The 19,216-nt window shown below is 50.4% G+C and overlaps 2 protein-coding genes across 2 annotated transcripts; both read right to left on the reverse strand.

The window, feature by feature from the left end:
- Positions 1-5,096: 5,096 nt before the first annotated feature.
- On the reverse strand, positions 5,097-7,640 carry LOC132375335 (IQ domain-containing protein F1-like). Its single transcript, XM_059940598.1, has 4 exons — positions 7,635-7,640; positions 6,467-6,583; positions 6,270-6,332; positions 5,097-5,543 (listed from the first exon to the last, which is right to left on the reverse strand). The coding sequence occupies exons 1-4, from the start codon at positions 7,638-7,640 to the stop codon at positions 5,097-5,099; spliced, it is 633 nt and encodes a 210-aa protein (XP_059796581.1).
- Positions 7,641-11,281: 3,641 nt separating this feature from the next.
- On the reverse strand, positions 11,282-19,204 carry RRP9 (ribosomal RNA processing 9, U3 small nucleolar RNA binding protein). Its single transcript, XM_059937660.1, has 15 exons — positions 19,022-19,204; positions 18,663-18,745; positions 15,993-16,105; positions 15,546-15,613; positions 15,421-15,462; positions 15,028-15,154; positions 14,270-14,394; positions 14,095-14,187; positions 13,219-13,319; positions 13,000-13,134; positions 12,845-12,907; positions 12,477-12,622; positions 12,315-12,394; positions 11,575-11,648; positions 11,282-11,451 (listed from the first exon to the last, which is right to left on the reverse strand). Exons 1-15 carry the CDS (start codon positions 19,106-19,108, stop codon positions 11,358-11,360), a joined length of 1,431 nt encoding a protein of 476 aa, XP_059793643.1. The 5' UTR covers positions 19,109-19,204; the 3' UTR covers positions 11,282-11,357.
- Between the last annotated feature and the right edge of the window lie 12 nt (positions 19,205-19,216).

Genomic DNA, 19,216 nt, shown 5'->3' on the forward strand with positions numbered 1-19,216 from the left:
CTTCCAGTGAATCACCCAAGCAGCACTCATAGTCTTCCCTGCTCCCATAGTGTAGCAGCAGGCCCTTCACCTTCTCATCATGATATCAGGGTTAATTATCCCTGCCAGAGTGGTGACCCCTTTCATCGCCTGCTTAACTCTTGGCAAAAGGAGTCAAGTGACCAGATCACAGCTGTAGCTTTAAGTTTAGTGGGACTCTTACAGTGACCCCTGATGTGTGCCTTCCAACTCTAGAAACTAGAACCTCCAGTGACATGGAGCCTGAAGGTGCAGGGACAGAAAACACAAACACCCAAGCATGTAACTAGAAGGAGTGGTCACAGGTGCAGTACCATTTCCACACATTGGTTCTGAGACACGTACATTGTACCTACTGGGGACTCAGAACCATGTAATGGACATTGATTTAGGGCTTGGGTTGGCAAACTACAGCCTGTGGGCTACACCCAGCCCACTGTTTTTGTACATCCTGCAAAGAATGGTTTTTACATTTTTCAGTGGTTGAAAAAACTCAAAATAATAATATTTCATGACACATGAAAATTATATGAAATTCAAATTTCAGTGTTCATAAATAAAATTTTATTGGAACACAGCCATGTTTACTTGTTGATATGTTGGCTATAGCCACGTGTACACTACAATGACAGATTTGAATAGTTGTGACAGACTATATGTGGCACTCATCACTTCCCACTGCTGCTCAGCACACAACAAATTGCAGTGGTACAGTTATAACTGAATAGTGTTTTGAGTACCACACATATTGCTGTGCTGTGACTTATTTTTTATTACCAGTACATATCCATAATGTCAAAACAATGGAAAAAGGAGAAAAGTGGACTTTAAGTATCGCACTTTTAAGAAAATGGCAAAGCATTGTGCTCATTATGCGATGACGCTATATAGCTGTGCTAAAAGAATATAATATTGGGACTTCCCTGGTGGCGCAGTGGTTAAGAATCCGCCTGCCAATGCAGGGGACATTTAAATTTAAAAAGGTTTAAATGGAGTATCTCATCACAGCAGAATTTCTCCACAAAAATAAAAAAAATGAAAATGAGGCTGCAAGCAAAGTACGTTTCCAACTTGCTCATTTGTTAGCCAAGCAAGAAAAGATGTTTACTAATGATGAATTAATTAAATCAAGTTTAATTGCAGCAGCTGAAAAAAATGTGTCCGGAGAAAATAAATTTAACTGTTAGCCTTTCAATGAGAATAGCTGCTCCAAGAGTTGAAGACATTGGGAACAAAATCAAAAGTCAATTAAAGACAGGGCAAATGACTTCAAGTGGATTTCCTTGGCTCTTAATGAGTTGACAGATGGTACCAGTACAGTTCAGCTGTTGTTCATTGAAGGGGTAAATGCCAAGTTTGAAGACTGAAGAATTGAGTTCTATGAATAGTCTGCATGAAACAAATACAGTTGAGAGTATTTGTTAAAGTTGAGAAAACACTAATTCAGTACAACCTGAAGTGGAATCTGCTAAGATGTGATAAAAATGATAGTGGTGAAAATATGTGTGGAGCAGGGGGAAAAAAGGCTTTGTTGAACAAATTTACAACGTTTATGAAAATATAAAGTGCTTAAAGCCTGTGTTTATTCATTTTATTATTCATCACTGGTACTCTGTGGAAAATATTTGAATCTATCGTGTTACTGAACCAGAATGTCAATGATAAATTTCACTTGCCACTATTGACAACCATCATTGGTTCCATGAATTTTGGTCAGAAATAGAAGCTGAATATTCTGACTTATCAACCGCACAGCAGTTCTATGGCTTAGCAGTGATAAAGTTTTATTGAGGACTTTTAAGCTCAGGGTCAAGATTGAAATTTTTCTGAGCAAGAAAAACTGCCTTAAACTACTATTATCAAACACTGAATGGCAGGGACTTCCCTGGTGGCGCAGTGGTTAGGAATCCGCCTGCCAATGCAGGGGAAACGGGTTCAAGCCCTGGTCTGGGAAGATCCCACATGCCGTGGAGCAGCTCAGCCCGTGCACCACAACTACTGAGCCCGCGTGCCACAACTGCTGAAGCCTGCATGCCTAGAGTCCATGCTCTGCAACAAGAGAAGCCACCGCAGTGAGAAGCCCGTGCACTGCAACAAAGAGTAGCCCCCTGCTCGCCGCAACTAGAGAAAACCCACGTGCAGCAACAAAGACCTAACGCAGCCAAAAATAAATAAAATTAAAAAAAAAAAAATCTTGAATGGCATTGGAAATGAGCTTTTGCTGCAGTCTTCATGTTTTTTAATGAATTAAACCTGAAATTAATGAGCAAAGCAATGTTTTATGTGAAACTTATACTGAAGTAAAGTCATTTTGGCAAATAATTTTATTTATTTTTTTAAGATTATTTTTATTTTATTTTATTTTATTAAAAAAATTTTAAAATTTATTTATTTTTGGCTGCATTGGGTCTTCGTTGCTGTGCTCAGGCTTTCTCTAGTTGCGGCGAGCAGGGGGCTACTCTTTGTTGCGGTGCACGGGCTTCTTACTGCGGTGGCTTCTCTTGTTGTGGAGCACGGGCTGTAGGTGCGCAGGCTTCAGCAGTTGTGGCACACGGGCTCAATAGTTGTGGCTCACGGGCTGAGCTGCTCCACGGCATGTGGGATCTTTCCAGACCAGGGCTCGAACCCGTTTCCCCTGCATTGGCAGGTGGATTCCTAACCACTGCACCACCAAGGAAGCCCCTTGACAAATAATTTTAAATCATAAGTAATGTCAAGCTGCTTTATGCACTTCCTGAGCTGTCAAAAGTTAAAACAAGAAGCAAGATAACCATTCTCATACAAATTTTCAGTGGATATATTCTCTGAGTTCAAACTAGAGTTCCAGCAGCAAGCACTTTTCAGACGTCCATGTAAGTACAAGAGGAGTTTCCGTATTTCTAAACTTTTTTATCTAAGCAATTGAGGAACAACCACCTGAACTTCAGTTGGAAGTAATTAATCTGCAATGTAATGACATGCTTAAAGGCAAATATCAAGAAAAGAATCTCATAGAAGTCTACAAATATCTTCCAGTGATGACTAGTCTCGATTATAATCCTATGCTCAGGAATTTATATCAGTATTTGGCGGTGCCAGATATTTCACTTCATACCTATGTGAATGAAAAGACATTTTCAGAGATGACATTTGTAAATTTTCATTACAGACAAGCATTAACAGATAAACATTTGCAATTGATTTTGATGGTAGGGAACATTAACTTTTGGTCTTCTTAATTGGGCTAAACATTATTCCCCTCCCACCCTGACTGCCAATTTTTAAGGTTTGTGGGTGTGACCCCTCTTTCCTTGTTTTGTTGCTGAGGCTGAATTTTTATGCTACTTGACATTGACACTGAAAGATAAGGATCATTAGCCCCACTTCACAGCTCAGGAAACTGGGGCTCAGAGAGGGAAAATGACATGTCTGCAGCCACACAGCAGTGAGTGGGGAAGCCAGGGTTGGTGTGACCTAGCTTGGTCTGGCTCCAAAGTCCTTGCTCTTTACTCTGAGACACTGAACACAAGAGAGAGAAGCAAGGAGAGAGGAGACAGAAGTCCTTCAGAGCAAGAGCGAGAGACTAGGACCTGAGTGAGACAGGGCAGGACACAGAAGGACAAAGCAAGAAAGACAGAGCTCAAGCCCTAGTGCAAGACAGAGAGCTGGAGCATGAGATCTCTGGGCAATGTGAGCTGAGGGACCAACTTGCCAGGGCAGAGGAGATGGAGCTGGGCTGGACATAGGGCTTCTGAGTTTGCAGCTTTGATGGGGAATAACCCAAGACCTCAGACCCCTCTCTCTGCAGGAAACCATGGAACAGCAGTGCCCAGATGGGCAGAAGGACAGCCTAACCTTGACCTCTTAATTGGCCCTTTATCATCACTTAGGCGCCAGTCTCACCCCAGGTGGAAGCTTTTCACAAGAAGGGACTGTCAGAGGTCTCAGCTCCACCTGGATCAATTCTTGCAGAGACTGGGGAGAGGGAGAGGGAGACACAACTGATGGCTTCTCAGCTCTAGGTCTGTGATAGCCTAGGGGATGACACTCACCAGAAGGTTTGGCTAGAAGCAGGTTGCCTTCTTTCCCCACCTCCACACCTGTGGAACCTCCCACACCAACCAGGTCTGGAGGGGAATGAGTCCTAGCCTGCATTCATGAGGGACAGAGTTTGAGGTAGGAGTGAGGACAGGGGCTATGCAGTCTAACCATTTTCAGTTTGGAGCTCAGACTCTGATTTGGAGGTCAAGTATGAAGATACAGCAGGGAGCTGTTGGAGGTCACTGAGGGATGTGACCGCCAGCTGGACTCACAAGCTAGACCCAGACAATTAGATGCCCCTCACCCCCTCCCCTGTCCTTGGAATGTATGTTCTGCCTGCCATTCCCACAGTGGGAGGCATTTTCAGGGATGCAGCCTTGAGAGAGTAATGTGTTCTCGAGAACATCTGGATGGTATATGTGGCTGAACCTCATTAAGGCCTCTATATAAACTTTCAAGAGCCTGGCAAGCAAGTACGGAGATCTACTTGTCTGTGGCCGCCCAAGACAAGTCTTGTAAATAAGTCCCCTTGCTTACTAAACCTGCCACCTACTAATCTGGTGTAGTCTGCCTCTTTCTTCGGTCTTTTCTTGCCCTCCATGTACAGGGGCCAGTTTACGAACCAACAGGAGCCAGGATCAAGAGCTTGGGGTGGGTGTGCCCCTCTCAGCCATGGGGGTGGGAGATCACGCCCAGAGCAACTAGACCTGGTGAGTGAATTCCTGGCAAAAGTGCTGCTGTGCGCAACAACCCCACCCCTGCCCCAGGCTTCCATTATACACAGCCTTGGGGAGAGGCACCATTTCCATAGACTGAACATGAGTGATGCTCCCTGAGTTGGCAACATGGCAGATCTGTACCCTCAACTTTCCTACCTATGTCAGACATTGCTAATCAATCACAGTCTCTGCTCAGTCTGAACAGTGGCTCAAAATTCTCCTCCTCAGACAACCACTGCCAATTCCTCAGAGCTAGCATATGAGATGCTAACTATTTGCCATCATTGGCCCTGACCTCCTGGAGCTTATCAAGCAGAGAGAGGCTGGGGAAAGACCACTTCACTGCTTTATTGGAAGGGGAATACACTCTGTCACAATGCAAGGCCCTGAGCCCAGCAAGACCTCGAGTTCGAGATGCAGCTGGTTGGCCGTGACTCTGTAGTGGCCCTTGGTGAAACCCTGGGAAGCGCAGGATTGGCATCTCCAGTAGGCCTGGATGATGCGGGCAGCGTTGAGCAAACGGCAGCAGCGCCAACGGATGCGCCACATGCGGACCCAGGACTGCAGCCTGACTGCCGCCCACTCCTTCCGTGTAAAGTTCTCCAGAGCTGTCCGCCGCCTATTCTCAAGCAGCTTCACCAGCTTATGCCTCCACCAGCCCTGAATGATCCACACCCTGAAAGCCACATACAGCAGTGTGCTACGCACCAGGGTGCCCCGCCACCAGGCCTGGATCTTCACTACTTCTGGATTACTGATGGGAGGCCTATTTTGGGTTCTTGGGATCTAAGAAGAAAAAAGACGAGACATTTGGAGGATATTCCCCACCCACTTCAGCCCCAGGGTGTGCCAGGAAGGGACCCTGATGCCCTATCAACAATCACCCCTTCTTCTGAACCTCAGGAGCACTGGGCAAGGCACTGGCTAGAACCAGAAGACCAGGTAGGTGTCCTTTCTCTGCCCCCCTCTGGTTAATGGACATGGATACATCACATTGACCTCTGAATCTCAGTGCTCCCATCTGTAGAATGGTAGTATATCTGTCCTGGCTACGCAGTTTTACATGGGTCAAGTTGGCCAGCCTAGAGCAAGAATACCATGATCAAAGGGTTATCATAGTCCACCTGAGCCTGTCCACCTGACCAGGATCCACGATCCTTCCCTTCAGACCCCGCCCACCTACTGGAGAAGTGGCTTCCTCTGCTAATCCTGCCCTTTCATCCCTGAATGCAGCTCCAATCCACAACCTGCTCTCTTCCTCTGTGATATCATAGTGTTAAAAGTTCCCACATCCCATAAAATTCTACCTCTCTTATCTTTTCCCCATCTTCACTCCTCTTGACTTTCAAACTTTAAATCTTAATTAGCAAGCAAACATACATGCACACGCTCAAACACACACACACACCATTGATTAAGCCCAGCTTCCCATATGTTGGCCATTCCATTCCACAAACACGACTCCCACATTCCCACCCCCAGCCCCGTGTCATCTGGGTGGGGGGATCATACTGCTCTGGGTCTCTTATTAGCATCATCTACTCCCTTTGTTGCAGCTATATTCTCTTGTTTAGCCTAGAAAAAAATGGGGAAAGAGGACAGACAAGAATGAGTTTATTCCTGTTCTTAGCACTAGAACATACAAAAGACACTAGCCACAAGCATTAGGACACAAAAACCAGAGACATCCAAGTCCAGGCTCCTCCTACCTCTGCCTTCTCTAAGTTCGGTGATGGTGCTGGTGGTAAAGATTTCAAGATCAGCTCCTCATTCTGCTGAGGCTCATTTTTAGTGTGTTCATTAATTGTTTTGGGCTGGTCCTTCTCCTGCAATCAGCAGTTAGGGGAAAGGCAAGAGGGAGGCTGCTCTCCCTCCCTCTCCATTAAGTGACCCACACATCCCCAGCGTACAGGGCTTCCCAGAGTATTCAGATGTCAGGGAGATCCCCTCACCCCGAGAGATTTATGGGGACATCCCTAAAAAAGCCTAGTGTGTCAGTCTCTCTCTTACTCACCATTGGTCCCACATGGATTGGGTGTAGATGGTTCAAATCCCCTCAGGTCTGTGTTCCTCTAGTCATGGCATGGAGAGAAAGAGTGGGGAGGGAGACCTGTGATGTCATAAGGGCATTTATGACTCAAGCACCAGGATGGCTCCCAATAGTTAAGCCCCCTCCAAAGAAAAGACAGAAGTGCTGTCCATTCTTTTCTGCTGGAAATGGCAAAAGCCCTAGCTACAAAAGCAAGACACCAGAAATAGAGGCCCATTGATGTAAAGGTGTATAAAGATAGTCATTGGTGATATCCCCAATGGGTAAAGTAGGGCGTTGCTTTAATGGTTTATAGTCCATTCAAACTATATAATACAACATAACTGTTGAAAAATAATGAATTTGATCTATGTGTACTGATGAGAAAGTATACCCAAGATGTATTTGTAAGTGAAAAAGCTGAACATCATTATGATCCCATTGGATGGGATATAAAACCATCATTGGATGGGATGGTAAAAAACCGTCAAGATATATAATCATACACGTACGCTATAAATGCAGATAAAGAGGGAGAAAGGTATATAGACCAAACTGCTACCAACCATTACCTTAGGAGAGAAGAGTTGAATTGCTGACCCATTCATACAATACCAGGGAACTCTGTGAGGCCCCCAGGACGAGCAGTACTGCTTTCCTTCCCCAGCAGGCTCTGGGGCTGGGAGCATATTCAGAGGGCTGATCCTATTGACACCCTCACTGACCCCTCCTTTCTTCTCTCCTTCCCACTCTTCCCTGAAGGGGTCTACTGAGAGCCTCTGGGGTGAAACTCTGGTAGAGGGGGAGAAGAATGGTGGAGAAGAATGGGGTTGGAGAAGGAGGCTCACCCGCATCATGCTCACCCCAGGCCCCTTGCCCAGCACACCCTCAAAACCTTCGCTTGGATGGTGTCACCCCTCTGCTCCTCAGCCCCTCGGGCAGCTCCTCCCTGCCCACTGGATTGAGTCTGAGCAGGTCCTGGTGGCATTCAAAGCCCCAGCACCCTCCCTGCCCCTAGGGTCACCACATTCACCAACACCCCAGTCTCTGGCCTCTTTCCTGTCTGAGTCTGCCTCCATCCTGGGACCCAGCCCAGGCTCATTTACCCAGGCTCCATATGTGGGATATTTCCTGTGCCCTTAGAGTGCAGGGACTTTAATTTCTCCCTTCACTCCTCAAGTGCTCATGGATCCAATTATGAGGAGCATGTGTTTAGTGGCCATTCGTATATCTTCTTTTATGAAGTATTGGTTTAAGCCTTTTGTCCACTTTTATTGGATTGTCTTTATTACTGAGTTCTAGAAGTTCTGATACTCGATATGAGCCCTTTGTCAGATACATGTATTGTAAATATTCTTTTCCCCGGCCTGTGACTTTTTAAAATGCTGTCTTTTGATGAACAGATGGTTTTAATTTGGATGAAGTCCAGTCTATCAATATTTTATACTTAGTGCTTTCTCTGTCTTAGGAAATCTTTGTCAACTCCAGGGTCACAAAATAATTCTCATGGGTTTTCTTCTAGAAGCTTTATATAGGTTTAGCTTTAGTTTTTGTTTAGGTCTGTGATACATCTTGAATTAATTTTTTTTTTTTTTTTTTTTTTTTTGGCTATGATGTTAGGGGTCAAGATTTTTTTTTTTTAAGTTTTTTTTTAAATATTTTATTTATTTATTTATTTATTTATGGCTGTGTTGGGTCTTCGTTTCTGTGTGAGGGCTTTCTCCAGTTGCGGCAAGTGGGGGCCATACTTCATCGCGTTGCGCGGGCCTCTTACTATCGCGGCCTCTCTTGTTGCGGAGCACAGGCTCCAGACGCGCAGGCTCAGTAATTGTGGCTCACGGGCCCAGTCGCTCCGCGGCATGTGGGATCCTCCCAGACCAGGGCTCGAACCCGTGTCCCCTGCATTGGCAGGCAGACTCTCAACCACTGCGCCACCAGGGAAGCCCAAGATTTTTTTTTTCCATTGAAAAATGTATTTCCTTTCTGCATTGAATTATCTTGGTACATTAAAAAAAATCAATAGACTGTGTAAATGCGAGTCTATTTCTGGCTTCTCTATTCTGTATCATTGATCTGTTTGTCTCTTTTTACTCTAACACCACCTGTCCTGATTACTGTAACTTTATAGTTTTTCAAGACAGTAAGTCTTGAAATCAGATAATGTAAATCCTTCAACTTTGCACTTCTATATCAAGAATTCCCCAACTGCTCATACAGCTGATTTTTGTATATTGCCCTTGAATCTTTCAGTTTCGGGGGTGCTTTTGATTTTTATTTATAAACAGCTCTGTTGGAATATAATTCACATGCCAGACAATTCACCCCCTTAAAGTGCACAATTCAATGGTTTTTAGTATATTCAGATATTTGCACACAATACCATAGGTATCTTGCCTGCTTGCTAAATTTTCTTATTCCAGTAGTTTTTTGGGTAGATTGGGGGTGCCTGTGTGCTAGTTGCGGGATCTGGAGGTGAGGTATCCTCAGTGGCTTGTGGTGGGCTTCCTGGTGGGGTCCGCAAAGTGGTTAGTAGGATCCGCATCCCTTTGATGTTTTGAACCCTACCTGCTGTTCTCTCAGTTCCTCCCCACCCCTCAGTCATACTGCTCACCTCAGTGTTTTGAAAGGAGTGAGAAATGCACACCTCAGTGACCCCTGGGGCTGTGACTCTGAGAGGGTACCAGGGCCTCATGATGACAAGGGGGTCTTCAGAGGACAGGAACAGGCAGAGATGGGGAGGGCCCCACCTAGTGTCTTTGCATGGTTCAGAGCTACGAACAGAGCTAAGAGCTTCTACAGTGGCTGCCCCTCACCCATCTAATTGTGGCCTTGAGTCCATCAGGGGAGAAGACAGGAGAGCACTTGAGCCCACTGGAGTGTGAGGTGGGAGGTGTAATTCTGCACCCCAGAATCACATGGCTTCATATTTGTTATAAAACATATAGCAGTGAGCTCATTGCCTACTCAACTTCCCTACATCTACTAGACACTGCAAACTAAACTGTTGATCCTTCTCATCCTGCTTTCCTCACCTGGTCTTTCTCATCTTGGTAAATATCACCACTGTCTATGGTGCCACATTCATCTCATCCCGCAATCAACAGATCAGCAAGATCTGTTGGCGTCACCTCCAAACACAACCCAACCATAGCTCTGCCTCCCCACTTCTGCTGCTGGCCCTCTCACACCACCATCACCTCTTACCTGCTATTACTATAGATTCCTAGGTGGATGCCCTTCTTCCCCCAAACCTTTGCTAATTAATTCTCCACAGAGCAGTGACTTGTTTTTTCTTTTTATTGTGAACCAGATCCTATTACTTTTCTGCTTTCAACCCTCTCATGGCTTCCCATTGCTTGGAAGGAAGGGAGGAAGGGAGGAAGAGCCCAACTACAGCAGAAGTCTCAGCTGACCAAGGCTGAGACTAGAAGCCATAAGAGGGATTATTTTCAGTTTCAATTCCAAAGGCATTTATTTTCAAACTTTCCTTTCTCCCTGGGAATGTGCTAATGGAAAAGGGGTTTGTGTATTAAGGGGCATTTCCGTGTTACTTGCAATATTATTCAGGAGGTATGTGTGTGCTGTCGTTGAGCTCAATTTAAGGCGGGACATAGGGAGTGAATTCTAGTAACATCCTCTGATCCACAACAGGGTTTTCAGGGGTTCAATCTGAACCTGACCCTTCTGGCCCCAGGATAATGAAGGTAGGAGCAGGTCTGTCCAAGGGGGAGGCCTCATGAGCAGGGGAGCAGGAGGGAAGCCCTGTAGCTTCCTCCCCCAAGGGGACCACGTTGCTGCTTGAGAACCATAGGCTCAGCTGTTGGGTCCAAGGCATTAAGGGAAAGTTCAGAGCAGAATCCTTAACACACCTTGCTCATTTTCCATTGAGAAGAGGACACTTCACTGCACTGCTACCTCTCCAATCAGCCTCTCCACCTCCTCTTTACTTCACTCCATGGCAGAAGCTGAATTATCCAGCTGGTGGAATCAGGAGAACACATTAACCTGGCAGGGTCACTGCTGTGAGGAATCGTGCAAGCCTGGCTGTCATTCGGACCAAGGGCAGAGCTGTTCCCACCTCTGACCCTGTCCCCAAGCAGTGAGCAATGCAGGGTCCCAACCCCACCCCGACCCCCACTCCAAGGGCAGTCTGGCTCCTAAAGCTTCCTAACCTGGCCTGGGTGGTGCAGGTCAGCCTGACTTGTAGGTCTGTCTTCCTTTCAGTCCTCAGACCCTGCAGCCAGCCCTTACACACACTGGACAGCCACAGCTTCTTAGCTGAGGGATCAGCAGCTTCCGACCCCAACCAGCCCAGAGCACTGGGTGGAAAGCTGGCCTAACAAAGTCGTAGAGGATACTCAGGGTCTAGGAACCAGAAGCCAGCTGAGGGCTCCATCCCCAAATTCGCTGCAAAGGATAAAGCCCCCAGGCCTTTACTAAGCCATCCCCTGCCATCCCCCTGCCCTCCCCAATCAAGAAGCTAGAGGAGACAAGGCCCAAAAGAGGAGACTTTTAATACAAAGAAGGCAGGGGATGGCCTGGGAAGAACTTAAATAAAGGGGATGAGAGTGTCAGGAGCCAGCAGCAGGGGGCCTGGGGGCCCTGTGGAGAGGGATGATGCAGATGGAGTTCCGGGCCTCTTTGATCCGCCACCACCGGCCAAGCCTGCAGGGGCGAGAGGAGCAGCTGAGGGCGGGCCCAGCCCCACCCGGTATCCACCCCATTCCCAGCCAGCCACCCACCCTAGGCCATTTGCCCCACCCGCACCCCTCGAGAAGTGCCTCATACCTGTGCTCCTGCCCTACCCCAGCCACCAGGAAGTCCCCAGCACTGGAGAACTTGAGGCTATTGATAAAGCCCACCTAAGAAGAGGGAGGGACAAGGCAGTAAGATGTGAGAACAGATCCCTCACCACAGCCCCAGCTTCACAGTCAAAGGCCCAGCCTGGGTTAAATCCCTGCTCTGCCTCCTGCCACCTGGGCCGGCGCTCTACCCCTCAGGGCCTCAGCATCCGCCTCTGTGAGATGGGGAAAGTAGAGCGCAGGCCTCACAGAGAGTTTGTGGGGATGGAGGAGACAGTGTACGCCAAGTAGGACCTGGCTCCTGGTCCTGGCTCTGGAGACTCCATGACCATCACCATTGACCCAAGCCCTGAACTGTCACTAGAAGTCACTAACAGATCCTGCCACTCTGCCCTAGGTTGCACCAAGTCCACACACCCTAGCCTGGCATTCAGTCTGGCACCAGTCATGCAGAACCCATCACAGGGCCAGGCCCTCCATGCCTTTGCCCACACTTCCCTGCCTTGTATCCCAGTAACCAGGATAGGGCCTAGGACAAGGAGGGGAGTGGAGGCGGGGAAGGGAGAGGAAGAAGGGAGGTTTCCTGCAGGCCCTGTGCTAGAAGCTGGGGCTAGAAAGAGAAGTCATAGCTGGCCCTGCTCTGAGGAACCGCCCTCTGGCAGGAAAACACTGTAACGGGCCCTGGGAGTGTGGTAAAGACAGGCTGGGTATTCAAGCCTCACTCACCAGGGGGATGTCGCAGAGAAGGTCAAGCTGCCGGAAGCCCTCCCCGCATTGCCAGAGCCGCACAGAGTTGCTGTGAGAGCCTGGGGGACAGGGAGACAGTGAGCACCGCCCCCCACCAGCCCACCCTGAGATCCCCTCCTTTCTGCCACACAGGGCACCCACCTGTGGCCACGAGGTCTGTGTTGAGCAGGGCTGCCACCGATGACACCCAGAAGGGCTGCTCCAAGCCCAGCTCCCCCCGCAGCCCATGGGCCTCACGCTGCAGGGCAAGTGGCCGCTTCTTAGAGAGGCCCCACAAGGCTACAGAACTGTGGACAGGGAGCAGGGTCAGTGAGGGGGCCAGGGGAGGGCAGAAGGGCCACACGGCAGGAAGGGACCAAGTGCACACCAGCCACAGGAAGCAGACAAGGTCCCCTGCGCTCTCTGCCTCAATGTCCTCATCTATGGAAAAGGGTTACTACAGCTCCCGAGCAGGAGGATCCTACGTGGCAAGTCCAGGGGCAGTGGCAGTGGTGGAAGGCAGCTCTTACCCATCATCTGCACCCGACACCATGTGCTCCTCATTGATGAGCTGGATGCTGTCGATGGAGCCCCTGGAGAAAGGCACCATGAGGGGCGTGGCCCAACCTCACCCCCAGCCCATGCGGGTGGCCCCCTCAATGCCTGGTGCAGCAGGCCGCCTTACTGGTGGCCGTAGAAGACAAGCTGGGACTCCTCGGGGATCTTCCACACACGCACGGTCCCGTCCCGGCCCCCGGCGGTCACGCAGCACTCCCTGCTCAGAGCATCCAGTGCAGCCACAGCATCCTGGTGCCCGAAGCTGGAGAGGGGGACAGAGGGAGGATGGGGTCACCCGTGAACCTGCACGCGCACATCCGCGTGCCCTCTGCCCGCGCATACTCACAGCGTCTCCACGTAGGAGTTCTCCGCCACATTCCACACCTTCACAGAGCGGTCGTGGGACGTGCTGTAGAGCTGGTGGGTGCCTCTGCGGAATGCCAGCCCCTAAGGGTGCATGGAAAGAGGGCAAAAGGAACCTGGACTGGGCTTCCCTGGTGGCGCAGTGGTTGAGAATCCGCCTGCCAATGCAGGGGACATGGGTTCGATCCCTGCTCCGGGAAGATCCCACATGCCGCGGAGCAACTAAGCTCGTGTGCCACAACTACTGAGCCTGTGCTCTAGAGCCCGTGAGCCACAACTACTGAGCCCGCGTGCCGCAACTACTGAAGCCCATGCGCCTAGAGCCCGTGCTCCACAATGAGAGAAGCCACTGCAATGAGAAGCCCGTGCACCGCAACGAAGAGTAGCCCCCGCTCACCGCAACTAGAGAAAGCCTGCGTGCAGCAACGAAGACCCAACACAGCCAAAATTAAATAAATAAATAAAATGAATTAAAAAAAAAAAAAAAGAACCTGGACTACAGCAGGCAAGACAGAGGTCAGGCCCAGGGAGGACGTCCTGAAAGCAGGTCACGTGGCACAGGGAGCCAGCCCCCATCAAGAGCGCTCTGTGGGGCTCTACGTGGAGCCAGGGGCACACTTGCCTGCCCTCAAGCAAGTACAGACTTCTCAGAGGCCTCCCTCTCCCTAGGCAAGCTCAACTCAGTCTCCCCCAGCTCTTCCCTATTGCTTCACCCTGTTTCTGTCCTGATCACCAAAGTGCAGGTTCCCTGAGGATGGGGACCCGCTGCCTCATTCACACCATTACCCGGATCCCAGTACCATGCCTGGCCCACTCGGGTGCTCGAGAAACGTCCACTAAAGGAGGCCCAGCTTCTCACCGACACGGCGTCCCGGTGTCCTGTGAAGGTGTACAGGTGCTGGCAGCTCTGGGCCTCCCAAATGAGAATGAGCTTGCTGCGGTCACCCGAAGCCTATGGAGACAAGGGCAATGGCCACGGGCACCCACCATGTGCCCACACCTCTTACCTACTCCCGGGGCCAACCCTGCCTTACCAGGTACTTGCCATCAGAGGAGATGGCCATGCAGAGGACGTGGCTACTGTGGCCGGAGGGCTGCCCCTCGGCACCCTTCTTGGCTCGAGGGATCACATGAAGCTTCCGTCCACTTTCCACGCTCCCTGACACCAAGGGGGAAAAGAGATGCTACTGGGACAGAAGGTAGGACTGTCTGGCAACCCACCTCAAGGGCAGCGTGGCACCACGGAAAAAGTCCTGGCCTCAGGTCAGAAGATCTGGCTCAGCCACTGTGAGCCCCTGGACAAGTCACCTCAGTTTCCTCATCTGTTAAGTGGTGACAATAATCCCAAAGGGCAGCCATGAAGCCAGAAGAAAAGGGACAGGAAAGTGCTTGGGACCGATGGTATGAGCTCTTCCTGTTACTACTCTGGGTGGATGAGGACAGCCCTCAGTGGTCAAAGGCCAGGAACCCAGGAGGACCAGGAACTCCATCCCAGGACTGTGCAGAGCCTCGAGTGTCCTCTAGTCCAACTGCCCACCTGAAGCATCAATTCCCATTAAATCATCATCCTGCCTCCACTCCATCATCTCCAATGACATTGACAGGGAGCTCACAAGTCCCACTCCTGGGCAGAAGCTTCCACTGTCATCCAGAAAACACTTCTTCGGAAGCAAACCTGTCTCCGGAAGCTTCCCCCGTCGGGTCTCAGTTTTCCCTGATTATTCCCTCCTCCCCAGACCAGCCGGCCCAGATGATCCCTCGCGGCTGCACCCCCACCCAGGCACTCACTCACACTTAATAATGGTGCAGTCTTTGGAGGCAGAAAAGATGGCCAGGTCGTCAGGGGTGATAACCAAACATGTGATGGACAGCTGGTGACCTCGTAAGATTCGAATGTCAGCAGGGTCTGGGGCCTGGATCTAGGCAGGCAGGGGCCGGGTCACCGTGACTGGGGGCAGGAAGGCCCCCCTCCACACACACGCATGCCATCCTTTCCCACCACACTGCCCAGAAGGAAAACCGGACCCAGGGCTGCCAGGACCAGGCCGTTACCTGACCCTGTCTGCCCAAGTGCCCACTATGTTCCACAGCAAAGACCCCACAGCCTGAGTCCCCAGTTGGGCCACCTGCCCACCAACCCAGGTGATTCCCTCCAATCTGACACCAAAGTGCCCTGTCTGCTCACCTCCTTTGCCACCGACTTCTGCAGCCTGCCTCTCTGCTCGAGCTGCATGGAGAGGAGAGGGGTGAGATCCCAGGAGCAGGACCAGCCCCATCCCTCCCCTCCCACCACCCTCCCTCCACACTCACCACGTCCTCCTTCAGCCTCCCCGCCACCTGGTCCTCCTCAAATTCGCGGGCCTCAGCCTTCTCCTCCTCTGTGTAGGACAGACCAAGCCAAGTAAACCCAGGCCAACACCCCACTTTTCCCTTCCCATCCCCACCCACCACCTCAGTCCTGGGCCCTGAACATTTGGGCTGTGTCCCATGGAAGTTCAAAGGGAAGGGAGGGCTGGATGGTCTCCTCCTGCCCACCCCCTGCCTTTACTTATCAGATCAGTCTGAAGCCCCCTGAAGGCCTGGCCCACCCCAGGAGATCCATTAGAGCTCCTAGCCACCCTCCCACAGGGCCGCCAGCAGCAGCAGCCCCAGCAGCCCACCGGCTACCTGAATCAGTCACCCACCAGGTGGCTGGGGCCACAGCAGGCAGTCTCAGGCATAGGCCCCGCCCCTCACCTGCCCAGTCCACAGGCTCACCTTGCTGCTTAAGCTGTTCAAGGTAGAGCTTGGCCAAGCGCAGCTTCTTCTCCTGTGCGGTCTCCTCCAGCTCCTCCTCCTCCTCCTCCTCCTCAGTCCTCCTGGGAACTAGGCTGTGAGCGAGAGGGGGCTAGGCTTCAGGGGGCTTGGCCCGCTCCTCTGGCCACTAGGACTGTGCTCCTCGCTGCTTCCCCAGCCACTTGACACCCCCATCCCTGCTAGCCCTCATGGCCAATGGTCTCACACACAGAAAACTGAAAGATGTGACTTACCAAACTGAAAGGGCCCACCCAGGGTCCAACATAAGGGTGAAAACAGACCCCAAACCCAAAGAGATCACTGTGAAATCTCTCAACTCTGGAGGGAAAGAGAAGGTTCTACAGGCTTCCAAGAAAAATCAGATCATATAAAAAGGGTCAGGAATCAAAATGACTCCAGAAGTCTCAACAGCAACACTGAGAGCAGAAAACAAAGGAGCTGCACGTACAAAATTCGGAATAAAACGCTAACCACTGGAATGGCATGCCAGTTAAACCATTAATGATGAATGAAGACATTATCAGATGTACAAGGTGCCACAAAAGTGGTCCTTTCTCCTTCTTTTAAGGATGGAGGATGTGCTCCCTGAACAAGAGAGTAAGCTAAGAATGGGGAAGGCACGGGAGACAGGAAACAGAAGATCCAACACGGAAAGCAGAAACGGTAGATCTCAGAACAACGACCCCCCAGACACAGGGGAGCAGCCAGCCCAGATCTGATGCAAGGAACCAAGAGGCAGACATGTTGGGACTATCAGCGTCCCATCCTCACTGCCATGGCACCATCCTTTACCCTGAGGATGGGATTCCAGGTGAAGCTTAACTGGGCCTGGCTTGACCTTGTGCTAGTGAAGTCCTTGCTTTCCCCTCCATGCCCTCACTCAAGATGAGTCCTACTTTGACTTGCTCCTGGGAGCTGGAGGTAAGTCACAGGAACTCAGAAGCAGAAAACCCAGGGCAGCCCGTTCCCTCTGATCACGTGCCTGCAGATATCTAGTCCCTGTCAGGTAGACCAATTGTTTCCTAGACTCATCCATGACCTTGCCCACAACTTCCCCAGAGAGGACCTTGGAAACTCTCAAGGAAGCCAAGGCCTGACCATGCTCCTGAGACCGGTTAGTACCCAGTGCCCAGCAAGTCTTCAGCCAACAGGGTTGGTGCTGCCCTTCCCTCATACAACCAAGGTCTTAACTTCTACTCAGTTTACCCAAGGAATCAGTCTACTGTTTCGGGTTCACACATAGAAGACAGAACTCTAAAGAAAATCAAGGCAAGTATACAACCATTGTAATTCCACTCAAATAACATTCTGGAAAAGGCAAAATTCTAGGGACAGCAGTTACTGGTTGGAGGGGGGTGGGAACTGACTGCAAAGGAGCCATGGGGGATTTTGGTGGGTGGTAAAACCCTTCTATATCTTTACAGTGGTGGTAGTTACACGACTATATGCGACTGTCACAACTCACAGAACAACACACTAAGAAAGGTGAATATTACTGTATGTAAGTTACACCTGAATCAGAAGAGGGAAAAAAAAAAAAGAAGAGGAAGGAAAAAAAGGAAGGAAGGAAACCAAAGAAATGATTAACTTAAGGCAGGAATGGCAGTTGGGGCTTCTAAGTTTCTACAAATGGTCTAGTTCTGGTGGGTGCACAGAGGTTCATCATTTCATCATTACTCTCTATGGTACAATTACATTTCATTAACTCTTCTGTAGCTAATACATTTTACAACACATTTTAAAAATATTTAAAAATGCTTAGCACAGGACCTGGCACACACCCACAGTAACCTTAAGACTACAAAAAGTATATATTAAGTCTTTCTGTGAGCAGGTTAAGGCCAACATGTACTCAACTTTTAGAAGTAGAATTTCTAAAGCCAACTCTTAAAGAAGGCACCGGGATTCTCTGATATGACAGCTTCCATGCCACAGGGTCAGGCCTGATACCTTGCTAGCCCCCTCTGAACTCTGCAACATGCTCCACCCCCATCACCTGCAGAATGGAGGAGGTACGCAAAGCCCTCCACAGTGCGGATGCACCCACTGCCTACCCTCCCATCCTCTCCATCTCCCATCTAGCCCGCTTAACCCCCACACTTTTCTCTGATCCCTGAATGCCTTCCCTACCTCTCCATGAGGAACCCCTCCTCATCTCTCCAGGCCCTATTTAAACTCCCCTTCTCTGTTCCGACAACACGCAGCTCTAAGATACACATCCCACCACAACACGTTCCGTCTTCACCTGCCTGCTCATCTCTGTTCTCTCAACAGTGAAACTAGTGCCTGCCACTCTCAGTAACTGTGAAATTGTGGGAGAACACAATGAAGAACTAGCAAGCATTTCTTGCATCCCTCTCCCCTTGCCTGGAGTTCAGCTCCCTGTCATGAAGGAAGGTCTCAATGGTCTCCCATTAGGACTGGGGGTCCTCCCCACACAGAGACCCTGCCCCTGCAGCGAAGGAAATGACAGTTCTCAGGGTCAAAAAGTGGAGGAAAGAATCAAGATCTGAGAATCAAGGGCCAGAGTCCTGGGTTCTAGGCCCAGCTCTAGCCCCCGTCATTGAGTACTCCTTCCATACACAATGGGCCCCAGTGTTCTTTTCTACTAGGTAGAAAAAAAGAGCTCACCTCTCACTCTCCGAGTCGCTGGAGATCTCCTCATTCATCTTGCCGCCACCCTTGGACTTGCCCTTGTCCCTAGAAGAGTCGCCCTAGGAATTATATAATACTTTCTTTGGTCAGGGGTCCCGACCACCCCGGCTCTGACCAAGGGCCCCTTAGGGTCCCTCGAGAGCCACTGGGAAAGGCGGTAGCCCCCGGCTCAAGTGAAAGGCTTTCAGTATTTGGCGCGCGGAGAAAGGGACGAAGCTGACTCCAGCTGGGGTCCCGGGGGCGAGGGGACCGGTGCCGGGGCCCCCGGATGGGGATGACGGTGGTCCCAGTAACATAGCAGGATGGACCCCCGCCCGCCAAAGCGCCATGCTCACCTTTCGCCGCAGCTTGCCGGCCCCCGCACCAGCCCCGGCCCCCGAGGCCGGCTTTCCCCTCTTTCGAGCCGCCCCTGTCGCCGACATGCTGCCCACCGGGTGTGTTGCGGCGGCCCCTGGAGAACTCACGTGGCGGCTGAACCCGGGCCGTCCCACAAGACTCCAAGCCAAGATAGGCTCCCACCGCCCGGTGAA

This window comes from Balaenoptera ricei, chromosome 11, assembly GCF_028023285.1.
Source record: "Balaenoptera ricei isolate mBalRic1 chromosome 11, mBalRic1.hap2, whole genome shotgun sequence".
Classification (NCBI taxonomy): Eukaryota; Metazoa; Chordata; class Mammalia; order Artiodactyla; family Balaenopteridae; genus Balaenoptera; species Balaenoptera ricei.

Coding starts and splice junctions, on each gene's coding strand:
- LOC132375335 (XM_059940598.1), bottom strand. Junction 6,333..6,466: donor CGAACTTAGAGAAGGCAGAG/GTAGGAGGAGCC, acceptor ATTTTTTTCTAG/GCTAAACAAGAGAATATAGC. Junction 5,544..6,269: donor CTAATAAGAGACCCAGAGCA/GTATGATCCCCC, acceptor TTTTCTTCTTAG/ATCCCAAGAACCCAAAATAG.
- RRP9 (XM_059937660.1), bottom strand. CDS start 19,108: ATGTCGGCGACAGGGGCGGCTCGAAAGAGGGGAAAGCCGGCCTCGGGG. Junction 16,106..18,662: donor AGCGACTCGGAGAGTGAGAG/GTGAGCTCTTTT, acceptor TCTCGCTCACAG/CCTAGTTCCCAGGAGGACTG. Junction 13,135..13,218: donor AACTCCTACGTGGAGACGCT/GTGAGTATGCGC, acceptor CCCCCTCTCCAG/CTTCGGGCACCAGGATGCTG.